The 20,864-nt window shown below is 43.6% G+C and overlaps 1 protein-coding gene across 1 annotated transcript; it reads left to right on the top strand.

Moving 5' to 3' along the window:
* Nucleotides 1–833: 833 nt before the first annotated feature.
* LOC120916056 (G1/S-specific cyclin-D1-like) lies at nucleotides 834–20,381 on the top strand. Its single transcript, XM_040326897.1, has 5 exons — nucleotides 834–1,080; nucleotides 2,918–3,130; nucleotides 7,316–7,475; nucleotides 13,286–13,434; nucleotides 19,352–20,381. The coding sequence occupies exons 1-5, from the start codon at nucleotides 883–885 to the stop codon at nucleotides 19,499–19,501; spliced, it is 870 nt and encodes a 289-aa protein (XP_040182831.1). The 5' UTR covers nucleotides 834–882; the 3' UTR covers nucleotides 19,502–20,381.
* Nucleotides 20,382–20,864: the final 483 nt, after the last annotated feature.

Here is a 20,864-nt window from a genome sequence, read left to right as displayed (position 1 = left end):
TATGAAGAAAATTTTCTTTTTTGCAAAATTTTATAATAGAAATGAAGAAAAATTCATTTTTTTACAAAATTTTCGTTCTTTTTTCATTTATAGCGGAAAAAATAAAAACCGCAGAGGTGATCAAATACCACCAAAAGAAAGCTCTATTTGTGGGAAAAAAAGGACAACATTTTAATTTGGTTACAGTGTTGTATGACTGAGTTATTGTCAGAGCACCGAAAGCTGAAAATTGGTCTGGTCATTAAGGGGGTTTACGTGCCTGGTGGTCAAGTGGTTAATCCAGAAGGTGTCATGTTTTTAATCTAGGTTAAGGGTTATGTAAGGTGGTTTTATTTTAAGGGGGGTAATGAGCTAGGACTCTAGCAGTGCACCAGTCATGCATAGATTGCATTAAGGTGAAAAAAAAAATCCTTTACAACTCCATTTTAATCATTAAAATTATTAAGAAAAAGGTAAAATAATATAAAGGAACACATTGTATTATGAAATTGGTAAAAAAAAATACGAAAAATACTTCTCCAATGACCAATGCTCTTTTAAAAAAAGTCTTAGATTATTTCTGGGAGCACATATGCACTTTATCTACTTTTTTGGTAAATGATTGCATTCCCCCCAGTGACATGATCCTTCTGTTTATTAGTCCCTAGAGGTAAGCCACTAATATCGTCTTGTTGATGAAAAAGGACAGAATCACTGGGAGCATCTTTTGTCCCCTGATCACAAACAGTAGCTGTGATTGGCAGTTGTGTAGGGGCAGTGGGAAGGGCTTACCGTAGTCTGGAAGTATATTAGCTGGGATTTAACAGGTCAAGCTGAAAAAGTTTAAAGGAACATCTCTCAACTAATAGCACTTGCGGAACAACAGCAGGAACAGATAAAGTGATGGAGAGCAGATTGCTGTGCTGGGAACCTGAGAAAGAGCTCAGAGCACAGGCTGATCCTGTCCTTTTGCAGAGCAGGGTCCTGGAGAGGCTGCTTACAGCTCAAGAGAGATACACCCCATCCCCAACTTACTTCCAGTGTGTACAAAGAGAGATGCATCCCTACATGAGGAAAATGTTGACCAGCTGGATGCTGGAGGTAAGACAACCAAAGGATTTTTCCAGCTGAACTTTAAATTTTGGAGCATTTGTTCGATTTTCTAATGGATAGAAGGGTGAAATTGGCATTTGTTTTTAACTATAATGATGAGAAAATTCAAATCTGGATATAGTAAACTGAAATGTATTTAATGGCAAAGGGACACATCTCTTTAAAAATATTTTCCAACTTAGTATGCTGTACGTACATTAAAGTGGTATTGAACATAAAAACAAAAATGTACTGCATTGCAGCTTTTTTCCTTTATTGTTTATTATTATTGAGTGTGGAAGATATGTATTAATTTTTCTGTACATTTTAAACAAAGCCTGTTATGAAGAAAATATGGAGGCTTCCTGACTTTTTCAAAATTCCAATTGCCTGGCTGTCATCCAGACAGTTCTGTTTCAATGCTTTGAATCAATTTTCATTTTTCTCTGATATTCCTTTGTATGCATAAAAACTCCTGATCTGCATACTTGCTCCAAGTTAGGAACTCTGGGGCTGACTTACTAAAGGCAAATAGTCTGTGCACTTTGCAAGGGAATGTTGTGTACTGGAACATCACTTTCCAAAGAATACTTAATCACTTGGGAGGAGAATAAAAAACAGTGGGCCAGATCCTCAAAAGGGATACGCCGTCGTATCTACTGATACGCCGTCGTATCCCTGTTTCTATCTTTGGAACTGATCCACAGAATCAGTTTCCAAGAGATAGACAGAAGATCCGACATGTGTAAGGGACTTACACTGCCGGATCTTAGGATGCAGTACCGCATCCGCCGCTGGGGGCATTTTGCGTCGAAATGCCACCTCGGGTATGCAAATTAGCACTTACGGAGATCCACAAAGCTTTTCAGCTTCGTTTTTTCTCCGTAAGTTTTAGTTTGCAATCGTAAAATTAGGGCTGCTTTTACAAAGTGTAAACTGTTTACACCTTGTAAAAGCAGACCCTTCTGTCCAGCGACGCGTTTTTTTTTTTGTTTTAAATTTTTTTTTTTTCGCCGTATCTTTTTTTTTTTTCGACGCAACTTTATTGACCCATCGCGATCCACAAAGCTCGGCGTAACGTAATTTCGCGCTATGCACGTCGGGAAAATGACGTCACGAGCATGCGCAGTACGGCCGGCGCGGGAGCGCGCCTAATTTAAATGGGAATCGCCCCCATTTGAAGAGGAACGCCTTGCGCCGGCGGAATTTAAGTTACACAGCCGAAAATTTCTAGGTAAGTGCTTTGTGGATCGGGCACTTAGGTAGAAATTTTAAGGCAGTGTAACTTAAATGGGAATTTCTACGTTACGCTGGCTCTTTGTGGATCTGGTCCAGTATTTTTGCTTGCACATGATTGCATGATGAAAGTCAGCAAAGCCTAACCTTATTCACTAAGCTAACAGTAAATTCCCTTGCTAAGTGATAAGCCTATTTGCCTTTAGTGAATCAAAACCAGAAAGTACAATAGATCAGCATAACAGCAGGGCAATTTCAGGAGCAATGGTAGCCCATGTAAATCTATTTTAAGAGTATGTGTACAATTAAAATATGGTCCCTGCCATTCCTGACTTATTTTTAAAAGTGCAGGTTCCGAGGCAGTCATCTTTATGCTGATTTCAGTACCTACTGAGTTATTGACCTGGAACAAGCATGTATGATGGATGTTCATACTTTTCTGACATTCCAGATTAGTAACTCACTAGACAATGAAGCCAAGGTCAATATGGAAACCCACAGAGCATGCACCTTTAAGAAAGTCAGCAATGACATTTGTCATATTACTATTCTCACAGAATTGTAAACAATTATTTTTACCTCATATATATGTGGTAATTTTTTGTACCAGGTCTGTGAAGAGAGGTGTGGAGAACAGGTGTTCCCCTTGGCTGTAAATTGCTTGGACCGGTTCCTGTCTCTGGTACCTGTAGAAAAGAGGCGACTTCAGCTCCTGGGTGCAACTTGTCTTCTGCTTGCTTCGAAACTGAAAGAGACCCAAGTAATAACCACTGAGAGCCTGTGCATGTATTCCGACTACTCTTTCACTGTCACAGAGCTGCGGGTAAGTACCAGTTATAGGGGAAAGGGGAATAGCCGCTCCAGGTGGGAACCCAGACGAACATCCACCGTTGCAGACAACTCAGGTGCAGGCAATGCACTTGGCAAAGCAGGAACAAAGATTGTCTATGGACAGCTGCACACTGAACAAATTGTAGCCTTTATTGAAAAAAGGACAGCACTACAAGTCACAGCAACATAAAATAAAACCCGACTCCTGACACGTTTCGCACCAACACTAGTGCTTAGTCATTATGACTAAGCACTAGTGTTAGTGCGAAACGCTTCAGCAGTCAGGTTTTATTTTATGTTGCTGTGACTTGTAGTGCTGTCCTTTTTTCAATAAAGGCTACAATTTGTTCAGTGTGCGGCTGTCCAGAGACAATATTTGTTCCTGCTTTGCTAAGTACCAGTTATAGACTGATTAATGGGCCAGTACCCAGCACAATTTATTTTTGCATTGCATTTAGATGACTGAGGCATTTCAGGTCTGAAGAGGTGGAATAATTCCTATTTTAAACAAAATATTTTAAAATAAAGAATAGTAATAAATAGAGCTGAGGTTGGAATTCACAGATACCACGAGTTTACAGCAAATCCTGCATGGTCATGGACCCAGCGAATTATTGATGTGACCATGATGCACTGACTGGCCTTTGAACTTTGGTCAGCTGGCTTAGAAAGGCTAATAAGTGGACTTTTGCATAAGCCCCTTTGCTATAAAAGGGGGGTTACCAACAGCCATATTGACAATGTGACAGTTTGCTTTAGCTGTGATAGGGAAAGCTGCTGACATACTGAATAGGGAGAGATTAGTGTAGAGCTTGTAGACACTGGCAGGCCTGTAAAAGTATATGTAAACCCTTACTGAATGGCATGCCAGGAGCAAAATGCTCACCACTGCACCCCTGGGATACCGGGCATTAACCAGTTAAGCCCCGGACCAATATGCAGCCTAAAGACCCAAGGTGTTTTTACAGTTCGGGACTGCGTCGCTTTAACAGACAATTGCGCGGTCGTGCGACGTGGCTCCCAAACAAAATTGGTGTCCTTTTTCCCCCCACAAATAGAGCTTTCTTTTGGTGGTATTTGATCACATCTGCGGTTTTTAGTTTTTGCGCTATAAACAAAAATAGAGCGACAATTTTGAAAAAAATTCAATATTTTTTACTTTTTGCTGTAATAAATATCCCCCAAAAACATATATAAAAACATTTTTTTTCCTCAGTTTAGGCCGATACGTATTCTTCTACCTATTTTTAGTAAAAAAAATTGCAATAAGCGTTTATCGATTGGTTTGCGCAAAATTTATAGTGTTTACAAAATAGGGGATAGTTTTATTGCATTTTTATTAATTTTTTTTTTTTTACTACTAATGGCGGCGATCAGCAATTTTTTTCGTGACTGCGACATTATGGCGGACACTTCGGACAATTTTGACACATTTTTGGGACCATTGTCATTTTCACAGCAAAAAATGCATTTAAATTGCATTCTTTATTGTGAAAATGACAGTTGCAGTTTGGGAGTTAACCACAGGTGGCGCTGTAGGAGTTAGGGTGCACCTAGTATGTGTTTACAACTGTTTGGGGGTGTGGCTGTAGGAATGACGTCATCGATCGTGTCTTCCCTATAAAGGGAATGACGCGATCGATGCGCCGCCATAGTGAAGGACGGGGAAGCCGTGTTTACACACGGCTCTCCCCGTTCTTCAGCTCCGGGGAGCGATCGCGACGGAGCGGCTATAAACAAATAGCCGCGCCGTGGTCCCGGATCGCTCCCCGAGCGGACCCGACCTCCGCATGTAGCGGGGGGGGTCCCGATCGGACCCCCCACCCGCTAATAGGCGAGGACGTACGTGTACGCCCATGTGCCTGTACGTGCCATATTGTGGACGTATATGTACATGCGGGGGTCGGGAACTGGTTAAATTAACTATATTTAAAAGTTAAATAATCAAATACCCATCCAAAATATGGAAAATTGTACATTTACATAACCCTGCAAACCAGTGGTGTATTTAGGTTTTGTGCTGCCCTAGGCCAGACTAAACTTGTGTACCCCTTAATTTAAATATGACCCACCCCTTCCTGTTAAGGCCACACCCTTTTCTGTTTAAGACCCACCCTGAAATTTTCGAGTGGGGACACTAGTTCTTAGGGGCTGGGGGGGGCAATGGATTCCCTAATTTGCATAGCTTTCCTCACTTCCTGTTTGGCTATGGGGCAGGAAGTGAAGGGAAATCCCTGCAATGGGACAGGGAGGTTAAAAAATCAACTGACAGGGGCTATAACCCTCCCTTACTCTATCCAAAATGAAAAAAGAAAAAAAATGTTGCCTATAGTTCTACTTTAACCACTTAAGGACCGCCTCATGTACATATACGTCAGCAGAATGGCACAGGCAGGCACATGTACGTATATATACGTGCCCTGCTTGACGTGGGTCGGGGGTCCGATCGGGACCCCCCCCCCCGTACATGCGGTGGTCCCCGTGGCTTCAGGAGCGATCCGGGACGACGGCGCGGCTATTCGTTTATAGCCGCTCCGTCGCGATCGCTCCCCGGAGCTGAAGAACGGGGAGAGCCGTGTGTAAACACGGCTTCCCCGTGCTTCACTGTGTTAGCGCATCGATCGCGTCATTCCCTTTATAGGGAAGACACGATCGATGACGTCATTCCTACAGCCACACCCCCCTACACTAGTAAACACACACAAAGTAAACCCTAACTCCTACAGCGCCCCCTGTGGTTAACTCCCAAACTGCAAACTGTCATTTTCACAGTAAAGAATGCAATTTAAATGCATTTTTTGCTGTGAAAATGACAATTGTCCCAAAAATGTGTCAAAATTGTCCGAAGTGTCCGCCATAATGTCGCAGTCACGAAAAAAATTGCTGATCGCCGCCATTAGTAGTAAAAAAAAAAAAAATGCAAAAAAACTATCCCCTATTTTGTAAACACTATAAATTTTGCGCAAACCAACCGATAAACGATTATTGCGATTTTTTTTTACCAAAAATAGGTAGAAGAATACGTATCGGCCCAAACCGAGGGAAAAAAAATGTTATATATGTTTTTGGGGGATATTTATTATAGCAAAAAGTAAAAAATATAGCATTTTTTTCAAAATTGTCGCTCTATTTTTGTTTATAGCGCAAAAAATAAAAACCGCAGAGGTGATCAAATACCACCAAAAGAAAGCTCTATTTGTGGGGAAATAAAGACGCCAATTTTGTTTGGGAGCCACGTCGCACGACCGCGCAATTGTCTGTTAAAGCGACGCAGTCCCGAACTGTAAAAACCCCTTGGGTCTTTAGGCAGCATTTTGGTCCGGGGCTTAAGTGGTTAAGCACAATATTGAAAATTTTAGAGAGAGGACTAAGAAGATATAACCATGCAGCAGAAAACATATAGCACAGTGAGGAAGATTTGTGGTCCAGGATGATAGGACAATCAAACTTAGAAGCAGCTTGCGTTACACTAACAGTGTAGCGCAAGGCGGCGGGCACTCTTTCTGTGCTGCCCCCCCTGCAAATTGCTGGCCTGGGCCTTGTTGGCCTAGGCCAGGATACAGCATTGCTGCATACAACTAAAAGTGTATTTAAACCCAATAGCAAAAATGTTATAAATTGCAGCTTACCATGTGGTGGCCCTATTAGTTTGTTTTTAGTTGTTTCCTTTATTTTCACCTGTTTATCTGGCCAGTAAGTATGCTATCTTTCAACTTCCACTTACAGACCAAGCTGTTCAGCAAAAGTGGCAGTTACAGGGTTGAGGGAAACACTTTTAACACTGACAAGGGAACTTACATTGCTAGCTTTTATTCATTTATGTAAAAGCTTTATCCCAAAAGGGAAAAACTGTTGCTGTAACTGCTTAAAAAGTCTTAGCTGGAGTTAGGTTTTAATTTTATAGTCAAGTCCATCCAAATTTACATGTGTGTCTAACACTACCCTCTCCCCAGATTGACAATGCTGCTGTCCATGGGGGTCTCCGTTGTTCCCCCATTACGTGGAGACACCCCAAGACAGAGTGTGTTACTGGTGTGATAACTGGGTGAAAATAAAGAGAAAAACCTGTATCCACCACATTTACATATTGGTAAACTGGAAAAAGCCGAAGGTGCAAAACAGTAATTAAAAGGCAAATTTTCATACATTTGTTCTGAAATGATCTTCCCTTGTCTAGTCAATGGAACTGCTGGTCCTGAACAAGCTTCAGTGGGACATAGAAGCAGTGACACCGAGAGACTTTCTTCCGTATTTCCTGGCACTGCTGAGGCTTCCAGCAGAGAAACTGCAGCAAGTCAGGAAGCACTCAGAGACCTTCATTGCACTGTGCACCACAGGTGAGTGCAAACATGATAGCCCAATAATCAGTGTCTTTTGTCATATTACACCTTTGCTCTCTTGTGATTGCATTTTCATGCATATAGTTTATACTATAGACTAAGGATGAGCTCTGGCGTGTTCGCATAGAACACGTGCAGAGCCCGCCAGGAAGTGTGCACGGCGCTGCGCTAATAACCGCCAGGGAGACATTTCACGATCCCTGCAGCCGAGCATCGGGACAATGTCGATCTGGCTGTGATTAGCACAGCGTCGTGCGCACTTCCTGGCGGGCTCTGCACGTGTTCTATGCGAACACGCCAGAGCTCATCCTTACTATAGACTAAATTGTCAGTACAGTATTTCCTTTTTCTATACTTATTGTATAGAACAGGTTTAGAAGAGTGCCAGGTTTAGAAGTAAATCACAACACCGGGTGAATATTAAGAAGTTTACTGAAGCACTTAGTTCACAGGTAAAAATACATCATGTTTTGGGGAACTGCCTCCCCCTTCATCATCAGGGGGCAACATAGGAAGGGGGAGGCAATACCCCCAAACAATATATTGGATTTTTATCTGTGTCTAAGTGCTTCAATAAACCTCTTAATATTGACGTACTTGGTGCTCCTCTAAACTTGCTCTATATCTTCAAAAAGAGCTTTTCACAGTCACTTCCATAAAGGCAGCAGCCAGTGATCTAAGCCACTGAACCCTCTGAAGGTTCAACCAGCCACAATTTCCTTCACTGAGCCGGCAACCTAACACAGATGCAGCGCTGTCTTAAGGCCCATGCACACGATCTGACTTTTTGACAACAGTCCGACGGACATGTTTTTTCAGACAATCCGACCGTCTGTATGCTCCATCGGACAATTGTTTTTTCAATGGACAAATGTTCACTGTGCATGTTCTCAAACTTTCTGGCAACAAATGTCCGATTGAGGATCATCCGATCGTGTGTACACAAGTCCATCAGACTAAAGTCCAAAGTACAAACACGCATGCTCTGAACCAATGCTAAACATCAGACAACAATAGCAGAAGTTGCCCAAAGGGTGCTGGTAAAGAGCTGAAAAGCCATGTGATTTGGTGAATGTTGGCTGAAAAAGTTCTGCCATGTGTATGCATACCAAAATTTTTACGCACACATTTGAATACTTGTTCCATGTCAGAAACTCAGAAATCAAAGCACTAGCATGTCAGCCAGGAAATAGTATTATCAAAAGGGGGATCAGCATTGCCATTTCTCATTCTTTTCCACTGGCGTAGTCTCTATAAATTCAGCAATAAAAGCTGAGAGTACAGCCTCATACGCACAATCGTACTTCCAACCAACTTTTCCATGGATTTTGGCCCGAATGGGCAGTGGCCGTGAACTTGTTCTGCATACACACGGAACTACATTTTCAGCCAACATTCACCAAACCCCGTGGTTTTTCAGCTTTTACCACCACCCTTTGGGAAACTTCTGCTATTGTTGGCTGATGTTTAACATTGGTTCTGAGCATGCGTGTTTGTACATCGGATTTTAGTTGGACCAACTTGCGTACACACGATTGGATAAACCGACGTAACAGATTTATTACCCAACAATTGGTGAGCATTAAGAGCCAACTTTTGTTGTTAATTCAGCCAATAATTGTCTGATAGAGCATACACTAGGTCGGACCCAACACGTCCGTCATCTGATTATGGCCATGAAGTTGGATCGTGTGTATGAGGCTTTAAAGTTACAGGCACAATGACTTCTAATCATTCCAGGAATGCTCAGGTCCTTCACTGAACATTTTTTTATATCATTTTTGGTGTGCATTTAATTGATGGTTTATACAGTCATGGCCCAAAATTGTTGGCACCCCAGAAGTTTTTCCAGAAAATCGTGAGGCTGCATTGTTGGCACGATAAGGCTGCAGGTGGGCACAGTGAGGCTGCAGATGGGCACAGTGAGTCTGCATTATTGGCAAAGTGAGGCTGCAGGTGGGCACAGTGAGGCTGCATTGTTAGACACAGTGAGTCTGCATGGTGGACACAGTAAGGCTGCAGGTGGGCACAGTGAGGCTGCATTTGATGGCACTGGTAAGGCTGCATTGATCTCTTGTATAATGTCCGCAGTCTCTGATCATCTCCTGTACAGTGTCTGTAGTCTCTGACCATCTCCTGTATTATGTGTGTGTGTGTATGTCTAGTATATATAAATATACTCTGCATTCAGTGTAGCATATATATACAGTGCATTCTGCAGTGTACGGTATATAATACCCTGTTTCTCCTAAAATAAGCCCTATCCCGAAAATAAGACCTAGCGTGAGTTTCTGGGATGGCTGCAATATAAGCCCTACCCCAAAAATAAGCCCTAGTTAAAGTCCTTGTATAAACATGTAATCCATTCTGTAAAAAGATTATATAATGTGCAGTGTGTCTCCCTTTTGTAACTTTATTGTGGAAAATACCTTATTTAAAGCACTGCTGGGCGCTCACGTGACCTGCCAGAGCTCTTCTCCTCTCCTCCCGGCTGATGTCAGCTGTTTTTTTTTAATAAAACTTTATTAAGCCCCTACCCACTGCAGTACTCAGAGTGGGGCTGACGTCATTGGGGATCTTGGTCCCTCCCTCTGCAGTATTTGAGCTCCAGCAGGTCACGTGAGAGGCAAGCGGCACTGTAAATAAGGTATTTTCCACAATAATGTTACACAAGGAGACACACTGCACATGATATTATCTTTTTACAGAACGGGTTACATCATTTTATAAGGTCTTTAAACAAATAATTATTTTTGGGATTACAGAATTTCACAATGCTCCTCCAGAGCAGACAGGGGGAGAAACTTTTTTGTACATACCATAAATAAATAAGACATCCCCTGAAAATAAGCCCTAGTGTGTTTTTTTAGCCAGAATTAATATAAGACCCGGTCTTATTTTCGGGGGAACACGGTACACTTCAGGTGTGGTGTATCAATGTCATGGATCCGCAGTAATGTTTGTCTGTCAGCTTAAATGTGTTCAGCTTGATAGACCAGCTGCTAGGGTGACCACATTTCCAAACTGCCATTCAGGGACAACCCCCCCTCCCCTAAAAGATTATTTTGTACATATTTTTTTGTCGATTTTTTGGGGGCAGGGGCGTATGAAATCAGCGGGCCCATGTGCAAGATCAAAACTGGGCTCTAGGCATCAAGAAGAATAACAATATGGCGCGCAAAGTGCGTTGTGGTGAACAGTGGATATGTCTTAAATTGTGCTAAATATTGGCTTAAAGGGGGTGTTGTTAAAGAGAGTCTGAGATGACTTATATAGACGTATATGTTGTTAAAGAGAGTCTGAGATGACTTATATAGTGCAGAATGTGGTAGTGTTAAATAGGGAATGCAGAGTGTATGGTGGTGAGTAGTATGTACAGGAGAGGAGTGCGGAATGTACGGTGGTGGGTAATATGTACAGGAGAGGAGTGAGGAGTGTATGGCGGGGAGTAATATGTACAGGAGAGAAGTACGGAGTGTATGGCGAGGGATAATATGTACAGGAGAGGAGTGCAGAGTGTATGGCGGGGGGGGTAATATGTACAGGAGAGGAGTGTGGAGCGTATGGCAGGGGTAGTTGGTGGAGAGAGGAGGAATAGTGTTTGGGTTTGGCTTGAACAACAGGTGGCATCCCTAGTGACAGTCCCCCACTTGTCTAGTGGTGACGGGGTGCAGGGCAGCGGAAGCAGAGCTAAAGCTGCAACAGCATCCTGAAACATCAAACGGCGGCCCCGGTGAGCAGCACAAGGCTGGCTAGAACAAACAGCCCAGGAGGGAGTGGGAGAAGACCTCACCCTGACCTGAGCAGTAGTGGGTGCAGCATCCCCCGGCAGTAATTCAGGTACAGATACATGGAGACATACACCACAGGCTAGACCGGGCTTATGTCAAGGCTGTGGCAGCAGTAGTGGAATAGGGCAGCCATGAGGTGGGTGGTGTGCTCTGCCATTTGTATTTCTCACAGAAAAGTATTGCAGTAACACATGTTTTGCTATACACATGTTTATTCCCTTTGTGTGTACTGGAACAAAACCAAAAAAAGGAGGAACATAATGTCACAAACAACTCAAAAATGGTCTGGTCAAAATTCTTGGCACCCTTAACTTAATATTTGGTTGCACACCCTTTGGAAAAAAATAACTGAAATCAGTCGCTTCCTATAACCATCAATAAACTTCTTACACCTCTCACACAGAATTTTGGACCACTCTTCCTTTGCAAACTGCTCCAGGTCTCTCTTATTGGAAAGGCGCCCAACAGCAATTTTAAGATCTCTCCACAGGTGTTCAATGGGATTTAGATCTGGACTCATTGCTGGCCACTTTAGAACTCTCCAGCACTTTGTTGCTATCCATTTCTGGGTGCTTTTTGACGTATCTTTGGGGTCATTGTCCTGCTGGAAGACCCAAGATCTCGGACGCAAAGCCAGCTTTCTGACACTGGGCTCTACAGTGCGACCCAAAATCCTTTGGTAATCCTCAGATTTCATGATGCCTTGCACCCAGTGCCAGAGGCAGAAAAACAACCCCAAAACATAATTGAACCTCCACCATATTTCACTGTAGGTACTGTGTGCTTTTCATTGTAGGCCTCATTCCATTTTCGATAAACAGCTCTATCTTGGTCTCATCTGTCCACAAGAAGTTTTCCCAGAAGGATTTTGGCTTAAGTACATTTTGGCAAACTGTAGACTTGCTCTTTTATGTCAGCAGTGGGGTCCTCCTGGGTCTCCTGACATTGAGTTTCATTTCATTTAGATGTCGATGGATAGTTCACGCTGACACTGATGCTCCCTGAGCCTGCAAGACAGCTTGAATTTCTTTGGAACTTGTTTGGGGCTCCTTATTCACCATCCGGACTATCCTGCGTTGCAACCTTTCATTAATTTGTCTCTTCTGTCCACGCCCAGAGAGATTAGCTACAGTGCCATGGGTTGCAAACGTCTTGATAATGTTGCGCACTGTGAACAAAGGCAAATCTAGATCTCTAGAGATGGACAATTTTGGTCCTCAAGTCCTCAGACAGTTCTCTTCTCCTCTTTCTGTTGTTCATGCTTAGTGTGGCACACACAATGCAAAGACTAAGTGAACTTATTTTCTTTTTTATCTGCTTTCAGGTGAGATTTTTATATTGCCCACATCTGCTACTCACCCCAGGTGAGTTTAAAGGAGCATCACATGCTTGAAACAATCTTATTTATCCACAGTTTTGAAAGGGTGCCAAGAATTTTGACCAGCCCATTTTTGGAGTTTTGTGTGACATTATGTCCAATTTGCTTTTTTTCCTCCCTTTTTTTGTTTTGTTCCAATACACACAAAGGGAATAAATGTGTGTATAGCAAAACATGTATTACTGTAATACTTTTCTGTGAGAAATACTTGATTTTCTGGAAAAATGTATGGGGTGCCAACAATTTCGGCCATGACTGTATATAGAAATAAAAGCACTGATGGAGATTCATTTATTTTGCATTATTGCATCTAAAGGGAATCAGGGAACTAAGTTTTATTTTAAAAGGCTGCACAAACTGTTGGTGCTACATAAATCCTGTATAATAACTAATTTGCAAAGTTTTTGCTTTAGCTTCCAACAGATAAAGGGGATGGTTCAATTATCCTGCATCTAATTTTTAATATTTTTAAAAAGTTCATATAACAGATAAATATTTTTGAGCTGAAAAGTCTCATAAATTGGATTTTGTACAGTTTAAACTTTTTTATTTATGAGATTCATTACAAGCTGTCCCTTTTTTTTTTTTTTTTTTATTTGGTGATTTTTACTAACATGCCTATTGTCTTCGCTTTTCAGACTGTACTTTTATTGCACTACCTCCTTCTCTGTTATGTGCAGCTAGTTTAGTAGCTGCTGTGACTGGGCTGAGGCCGGAAAAATTGGGGATAGTTTATTCTAGTTTGACAATTACAAACTACCTTGCACAAGCCATCCACTGTGACCCGGTAAGATTTTTATTTATTTTTTGCCTCACATCCAGTTTCATATTTTTCCCCCTATTAAAGCGGGAGTTCACCCAAAAAAAAATTTTTAACCTTAGATTAATGCTCATTTTGTCAAGGGGAATCGGGTCGTTTTTTTTAAATCTAAGCAGTACTTACCGTTTTAGAGAGCGATCTTCTCCACCGCTTCCGGGTATGGTCTTCGGGACTGGGCGTTCCTATTTGATTGACAGTCTTCCGACAGGCTTCCGACGGTTGCACACATCGCGTCACGAGTAGCCGAAAGAAGCCGAGCGTCGGTGCGGCTCTATACGGTGCCTGCGCACCGACGTTCGGCTACTTTCGGAAAATCGTGACGCGATGTATGTGACCGTCGGAAGACTGTCAATCAAATAGGAACGGCCAGTCCCACAGCCCATACCCGGAAGCGGCGGAGAAGATCGCTTTCTAAAACGGTAAGTACTGCTTAGATTTTAAAAAAACTACCCGATTCCCCTTGACAAAATGAGCATCAATCTAAGGTTAAAAATTAACTTTTCGGGTGAACCTCCACTTTAACTTTTTGTCAGATGTTTTGCTATAGCTATATCTTTTATATTTTCTGATTTGTATATTTGTTATATATATATATATATATATATATATATATATATTTGAAAGATCTGTGAATTGTGTGTGTGTGTTGCCAAAACCACTTGGCACCTAGGGAGCCCCCAAATCCTTAGAACATGCTTTAAGGGTCACCTGTTTGCATCCTGTTCTGTGAAAATAGTGAGAACTTTGCACAGATTTACCCACATTGTCTGCCTTTTCCTTAAGTGCCTACCAGAATTTTCATACCCCAGGGCCTAAGGCACTGTGCTATATTCATAGGAACAGGATGCTACTCGGTGACCTTGAGACAGTGGCGTCACTAGGGTTGGTGTCACCTGGTGCGGTAAAATATGGTGTCACCCCCCCCAATAACATTTTTCAAATATTTTTTACCCTACTGTTTGCTCTCTGTTCTCCTTTCTTCCCCTTTTCTCTCTCTCCCTATCCATCTTTCTTGTTCGTTCTATCCCTTCTTCTTTCTCTCCATTTTTCTTTGTCCCCTCCCCCACCTCTCTTTCTCCAGAACCGGAAGTCACATCTCAGGAGCCTATAGGCCGGGGGCGTACCTAGAGCATTTGGCACCCGGGGCGGATCCAATATCTGGCACCCCCCCACGTTAAAATGTAAAAACACCCCACTGTGTCCCCTGCATACCTCTGCATCCTTCAATATCTTTTTGTTACTACTGTGTACCCCTCTCCACAACTGCACCTCTGGACCCCTTTACATTACACAGCACCCTGCACCTCTGGACCTCTTTACATTACACAGCCCCCTGCATCACTGGACCCCTTTAAAATTACACAGTACCCTGCATCACTGGACCCCTTTCAAATTACACAGCTCCCTGCATCACTGGACCCCTTTACATCTCACAGCCCCCTTCACCTCTGGACCCTTTTACATTACACAGCACCCTGCATCTCTTTACATTACACAGCCCCTGCACCACTGGACCCCTTTACATCACATAGCCCACTGCACCTCTGGACCCCTTTACATTACACAGCACCCTGCACCTCTGGACCCCTTTACATTACACAGCACCCTGCACCTCTGGACCCCTTTACATTACACAGCACCCTACATCACTGGACCCCTTTACATTACACAGCCCCCTGCATCACTGGACCCCTTTACATTAAACAGCCCCCTGCATCACTGGACCCCTTTAAAATTACACAGTACCCTGCATCACTGGACCCCTTTAAAATTACACAGCACCCTGTATCACTGGACCCCTTTAGATCTCATAGCCCCCTGCACCTCTGGACCCTTTTACATTACACAGCCCCCTGCACCACTGGACCCCTTTACATCACATAGCCCCCTGCACCTCTGGACCCCTTTACATTACACAGCACCCTGCATCACTGGACCCCTTTACATTACACAGCACCCTGCACCTCTGGACCCCTTTACATTACACAGCACCCTGCATCACTGCACCCCTTTTACATTACACAGCCACCTGCTCCTCTGCACCCCTTTACATCACATAGCCCCCTGCACCTCTGGACCCTTTTACACTACACAGCCCTCTGCACCCCTTTACATTACACAGCACCCTGCATCACTGCACCTCTTTTACATTACACAGCCACCTGCACCTCTGGACCCCTGCATGTTACACAGACCCCCCTTCAGTGCAGACACCCCCTCAGTGCAGACACCCCCCCTCAGTGCAACCCCCCCCTCAGTGCAAACCCCCTCGGTGCAACCCCCTAGTGCAAACACCCCCCCCTTAGTGCAAACCCCCCTTAGTGAAAACCCCCTCAGTGCAAATACCCCCTTAGTACATCCCCCCACCCCTTCAGTGAAATCCCCCCCAGGTGCAAACACCCCCCCTCCCCATGCAGTACCTCAGATCATCGCATGCAGCACCACGGCACATGGACAGAAGGTCCCCTCGGCCCCTCCCCCTCTGTACACACAAACAGAGAGGAGTGGGCTGTGCCTGTGTGCCGACCACCGCTAACAGCCCGTGGCTGTGAGAGGACTCCTCTTGTACCGCGGCGCTCGGCACTCCGATTCCGCGGCGCTCATCGCTGCAGTCGCGGGGGGGAGCCGCCCCCCCCCCCACATGTCAGCCTAAAAAAAGTTGTTGTTTTTTTTGTTTTTTTTAATCGGGATGGTGTCACCCCTCTAGCGGGTGTCACCCGGGGCGGCCCGCACCCCCCTAGCAACGCCTCTGCCTTGAGAGAGAGAAAGAGAATTTGCATACCGCGTAAGATTTTCCTGATGCGGAAAAGGTTCCAAGCAGGTACTGTATGCAGTGCCCAGGATTAATGTCTGGCAGGACAAGTAATGCAGTGGTCAGGATTGCTAGCAGCAGGCAGAGGTAGAGTCTGCTATCGAAGCAGGGGTCAGGGAAGATGGCAAACAGCCGTGTATCCATTATCTAGACAAGGTTCATGACAGGCATTAATCAGTTAGTAATTAGTATCCAGGCAAAGGGTAAGCGCAGACAACGATCAAAATAGTAATCCATTGTCCAGGCTAAAAGTCAGTAGGGGTAGACTCTAGAGACAATATAAGACTGACAGGGACTACAAGGCAAGGCCTGAGCTTACAAGGCGAGCCCTGGGCTTGTGACGTTTATCCACTTCCAGACCTTAGGTGTTTTTCAGATTTGGTGTTTGCAAGACTAAAACATTTTTTTCTGCTAGAAAATTACTTAAAACCCCCAAACATTATATATTTTTTTTTTCTAACACCCTAGAGAATAAAATAGTGGTCATTGCAATACTTTTTGTCACACCGTATTTGCGCAGCGGTCTTACAAGCGCACTTTTTTTGGAAAAAATTCACTTTTTTGAATTTAAAAATAAGACAACAATAAATTTGGCCCATTTTTTTTATATATTGTGAAAGATAATGTTACGCCGAGTAAAATGATACCCAACATGTCACGCTTAAAAATTGCGCCCGCTCGTGGCATGGCGTCAAACTTTTACCCTTAAAAATCTCGATAGGCGACGTTTAAAAAATTCTATAGGTTGCATTTTTTGAGCTACAGAGTAGGCCTAGGGCTAGAATTATTGCTCTCGCTCTAACGATCGTGGCGATACCTCACTTGTGTGATTTGAACACCGTTTTCATATGCGGGCGCTACTCGCGTATGCGTTCGCTTCTGCGCGCAAGCTCGTCGGGACGGGGCGCTTTAAAAACATTTTTTGGGGGTTTTCTTATTTATTTTTATTTATTTTATTACTTTTTACACTGAAAATAAAAAAATGTGATCACTTTTATTCCTATTATAAGGAATGTAAACATCCCTTGTAATAGAAAAAAGCATGACAGGTCCTCTTAAATATGAGATCTGGGGTCAAAAAGACCTCAGATCTCATATTTAGACTAAAATGCAAAAAAAAAAAAAAAAATTGGAAAATGTCATTTTTTCAAATGACAAAAAAAATAAAATGTTTCTTTATGAGGCTGGGCGGGACTGACAGTTTGACGTCACTTCTGCCCAGCAGAGCTATGGGGACGGGTGAAGGAGATTTTTCCTTCAGTCCCGTCCCCAGTCAGCTGCCAAACGGTCCCGATCGCCTCCGCCGCTACCGACGGCTACGGTAAGCGGCGGAGGGCGCGGGAGAGCGGCGGGAGCGGGGCGCCCCCGCCACCGATAACGGCGATCTCGCGGCGAATCCTCCGCGGAGACCTCCCTTAAAGTGTACAGGACCGCTCATGCTAAAGATGGATACCTCGGTTGTGGCAGCAGCTGCTGCCGTTACCGAGATATCCATCTTTAAAATTTGGACGTATATATACATGAGCAGGTCTGGAAGTGGTTAAACTAATCACCATAGTGACACCAGTGTATGGAAAGAGAGGAGGCTGGGCAGATAAAGCCAAGCTGCTGCCTAGCAACAAGGATGCTCTCTGAGGAAAGTACATTTGCCAGAAATTGAAAGAGAAGGCATGGCCAGCAGTACAGAGTCTCACTAGCCAGGGATGGAAGAGTTGCCATGCGGTATGTGCTACAAGGAGAGAAACTGGAGGAGTGGCAGCTGCAGGGTGTCTGGCATTGGCACTCCTAACATATACTTCTGTGAATGCTCAGGTTTATGTTCCAGACAGACTTCCCGCCACGTGACAGCCAAATGTCGGCCCCCCCATTGTCTTTTGAAGCACACGCATTTAACTGTTTAACAGGAGCATGGTAAAGCTAAAGTCAAGGATACCTCCAAGTTTTTGCTTTGGGGAGCTCAGAGGATAATTTGGGGTGAATGGGCCCCTAGAAACTAAAACAATTCAGAGTTATCTTTAAAGTTCTTTAAGAATGAATCATGTCACACTGCATGCAGCTAGAGAGGTCCATAGACTTTAATATCCATAGCTTGGGCACAGGTGCACTTTAACAAACCTAAACAAAAAACCTCTGTGTGGAATGAATGTGTAATTTCACGCGATGGGTGATAGTTGGTGGTAACAGAAATACACAGAGATCCATAGTTCTACTTAAAACCAGCCTCTCCTGCACATGGACAACCTGGGTTTCAGCCATCACAATCTGTCTCCACTCTTCATTGAAAATAGAAAAAAAATTCAGCCAAACTCCAATAAGCTCTTCCTCTATCCTTTTGGACTTCCACTATACTTGTGAGCAAGCCAGGAGTGGTGAAAGTTGTCAAGGAAGATTGGTTTTGGGTTGAAGACATCACTGTATACAGCAGTGGTGGCTGCCCCCCTAATCCATTTGCCCAGCCCCTAACCTACATGCAGGGCACCGTACGCATGGATTTTAGGAATCCTGATCAAACGGGTCTCAGGACTCCCTTCCTGTTCAGCCACGAGGAGAAGCAATGGCCCCTCTGCAAGCTGGAGCAAAGAGCAGCATGCCCCCGGAGGGAAGCGACAGAGCGGATGGATGCAGAAATTGCCCTGATTGCAGATAGGAGGATGTGAGTACCGAGGCCAGGCCTGTGCCTGGGGGGCTGGGTAATATGTGCAAGTGAGGGGGGCAGGATTGTTTGCCCCCCCTAAAATATTGAGCACCAGCCGCCACTGGTATACAGACAATTCACTGATTATTAAAAACAATGCAAGAAGAGCTAATTGGAGCGCAGCTGATTTTTTTTCCTATTTTCAAAGATAGTGGGTGGTATTTGATTACCTGTCCCTGGTTCTCCAAGAGAAAACTAAGAGTGGAACCCATTGTACAGGATCCCAAGAGTGACAACAATACTATCGTTAAGGTTTATGTCCAGTCATTACCATTAGAGCAGTAATTGTTGTTTGCACAGGTTTCCTTTTAAGGTACATGCAAGGTTTGTTTATCACATTTCTAACTTTTTTTTTTTTTTTTTGTCTGTGATCATAGAATATCCTGAGAATGTGTCAAGAACAAATTGAAGCATCCCTAGAGTCCAATCTCCAACAAGCCGAAAGAAACCAAGTACCAATCTCCAAGACTGTGGAGGAAATTGAACGGGCCAGTACCCCCACAGATGTTTTAGACTTTGACTTATAAACTGTTTAAAATGCTTCATTAGCCCAAAAGCTTTTATCATTTCTGTGCAGATTTCTAAAAATTACCCAAAAGCCACTTCTGTGTTAATCACAGATTTCCAACCACTTACTGACGCATGTTATTGATAATATCCTTCTTGAAATGCTAGTTGTATGATTTTCATTCTGATTAATCAATTTTAGTACTTTAATTCACTGACTCTGAATTCACTGACACTGAATATGTATGGCAATACAAAATTCAGTTTTTTTTCCAACTTCCATGTTTGCTTCATCCTAGTTACAGGTCTGTGACTCAGAAGTATATTAAACCGACATGGCCAGGCAACTAGCATTTCCAGCAGGAATTCAACAATGTCAGGTGTGTCTCATGACAGGTGCACATTAAACACTACCAATACAATTATAAGTGAGCTATTAATACACCCAAGTATCATTTCAGCTGTCCAAAAGTGTAAAGTCCACTGAGTGTGACATTTTGAATTTAAATCAAAAACTATGAAGCCAGATTTTGTAAAAATGCTTCTGCAGCCCCTTGTCACATGAATCTGGAGGTGAGAGATACTGTAGTGGGCTCAAATAAAGGGTTGGACTTAAAAAGTGAACAGTAAACAATACTGGCATCTTCAGGGATTTAGCTAACTGATCAGACATATGTCACTTTGCAAGTTAGACTTCATAGAAGTGTACATGTACAGCCCTCAAAATTTCCACTCGCCTGCTCGCATTTTGCAAATGGATTTTGAGGGCTGGCGAGTGTGGGAGTGATCTTAGGGGAAGAGAGAGGAGAGTCACCGCCACCGCATTGTTCAAAGCGCAGGGAATATAACAGCTTTCAATTCAATAGCTGTGTTCCCTGCCGCGTGCCGTTCCACGCGCTTTGAACAATGCGGCGGCGGCTCTCCTCTCTCTTACCCAGCACAGGTAGGCTGCACTGGGGACACGTGGCTTCACTGGGGACACGTGGCTGCATTTTTGGGCACGGATAAAGTTGTTGTTAATATGTATTTTTATAACTTCATTCTGCATAAAACATTTAAGTGTAATTTCATGAGATAATTTAGGAGGGCGTGTCTAGGGGCAGGACATGGTAGGGGTTGGGCGGGGCAACTGGTGGCGAGTAACCCTTGAGGCCTGGCTAGTAGCTCAGGACTTGAAATTTTGAGCCCTGCATGTAGGATAGTCTTGTGTTGGGACCCCATTATTTTACAATGTATCCTTTACAAAACACTTTTTAGACCCCTTTCACACTGGGCATTTAGGGTGCTTTGGCGTTAAAAAAAGCGCATGTAAAGCGCCTGAAAGAAGCCTCATCTGCAATCCCTATGTGAAAGCTGAGTGCTTTCAGAGCCCTTTCACAATGC

Source organism: Rana temporaria, chromosome 10 (genome assembly GCF_905171775.1).
Source record: "Rana temporaria chromosome 10, aRanTem1.1, whole genome shotgun sequence".
Classification (NCBI taxonomy): Eukaryota; Metazoa; Chordata; class Amphibia; order Anura; family Ranidae; genus Rana; species Rana temporaria.
This window is presented reverse-complemented; position numbering and strand designations above follow the sequence as displayed.

Bases quoted from the DNA above. Each gene is read 5' to 3' on its own strand.
- LOC120916056 (XM_040326897.1), top strand. From the start codon at position 883: ATGGAGAGCAGATTGCTGTGCTGGGAACCTGAGAAAGAGCTCAGAGCA. The intron at 3,131-7,315 runs GTAAGTACCAGT...TCCCTTGTCTAG, and splicing joins TCACTGTCACAGAGCTGCGG to TCAATGGAACTGCTGGTCCT. The intron at 7,476-13,285 runs GTGAGTGCAAAC...TTCGCTTTTCAG, and splicing joins CATTGCACTGTGCACCACAG to ACTGTACTTTTATTGCACTA.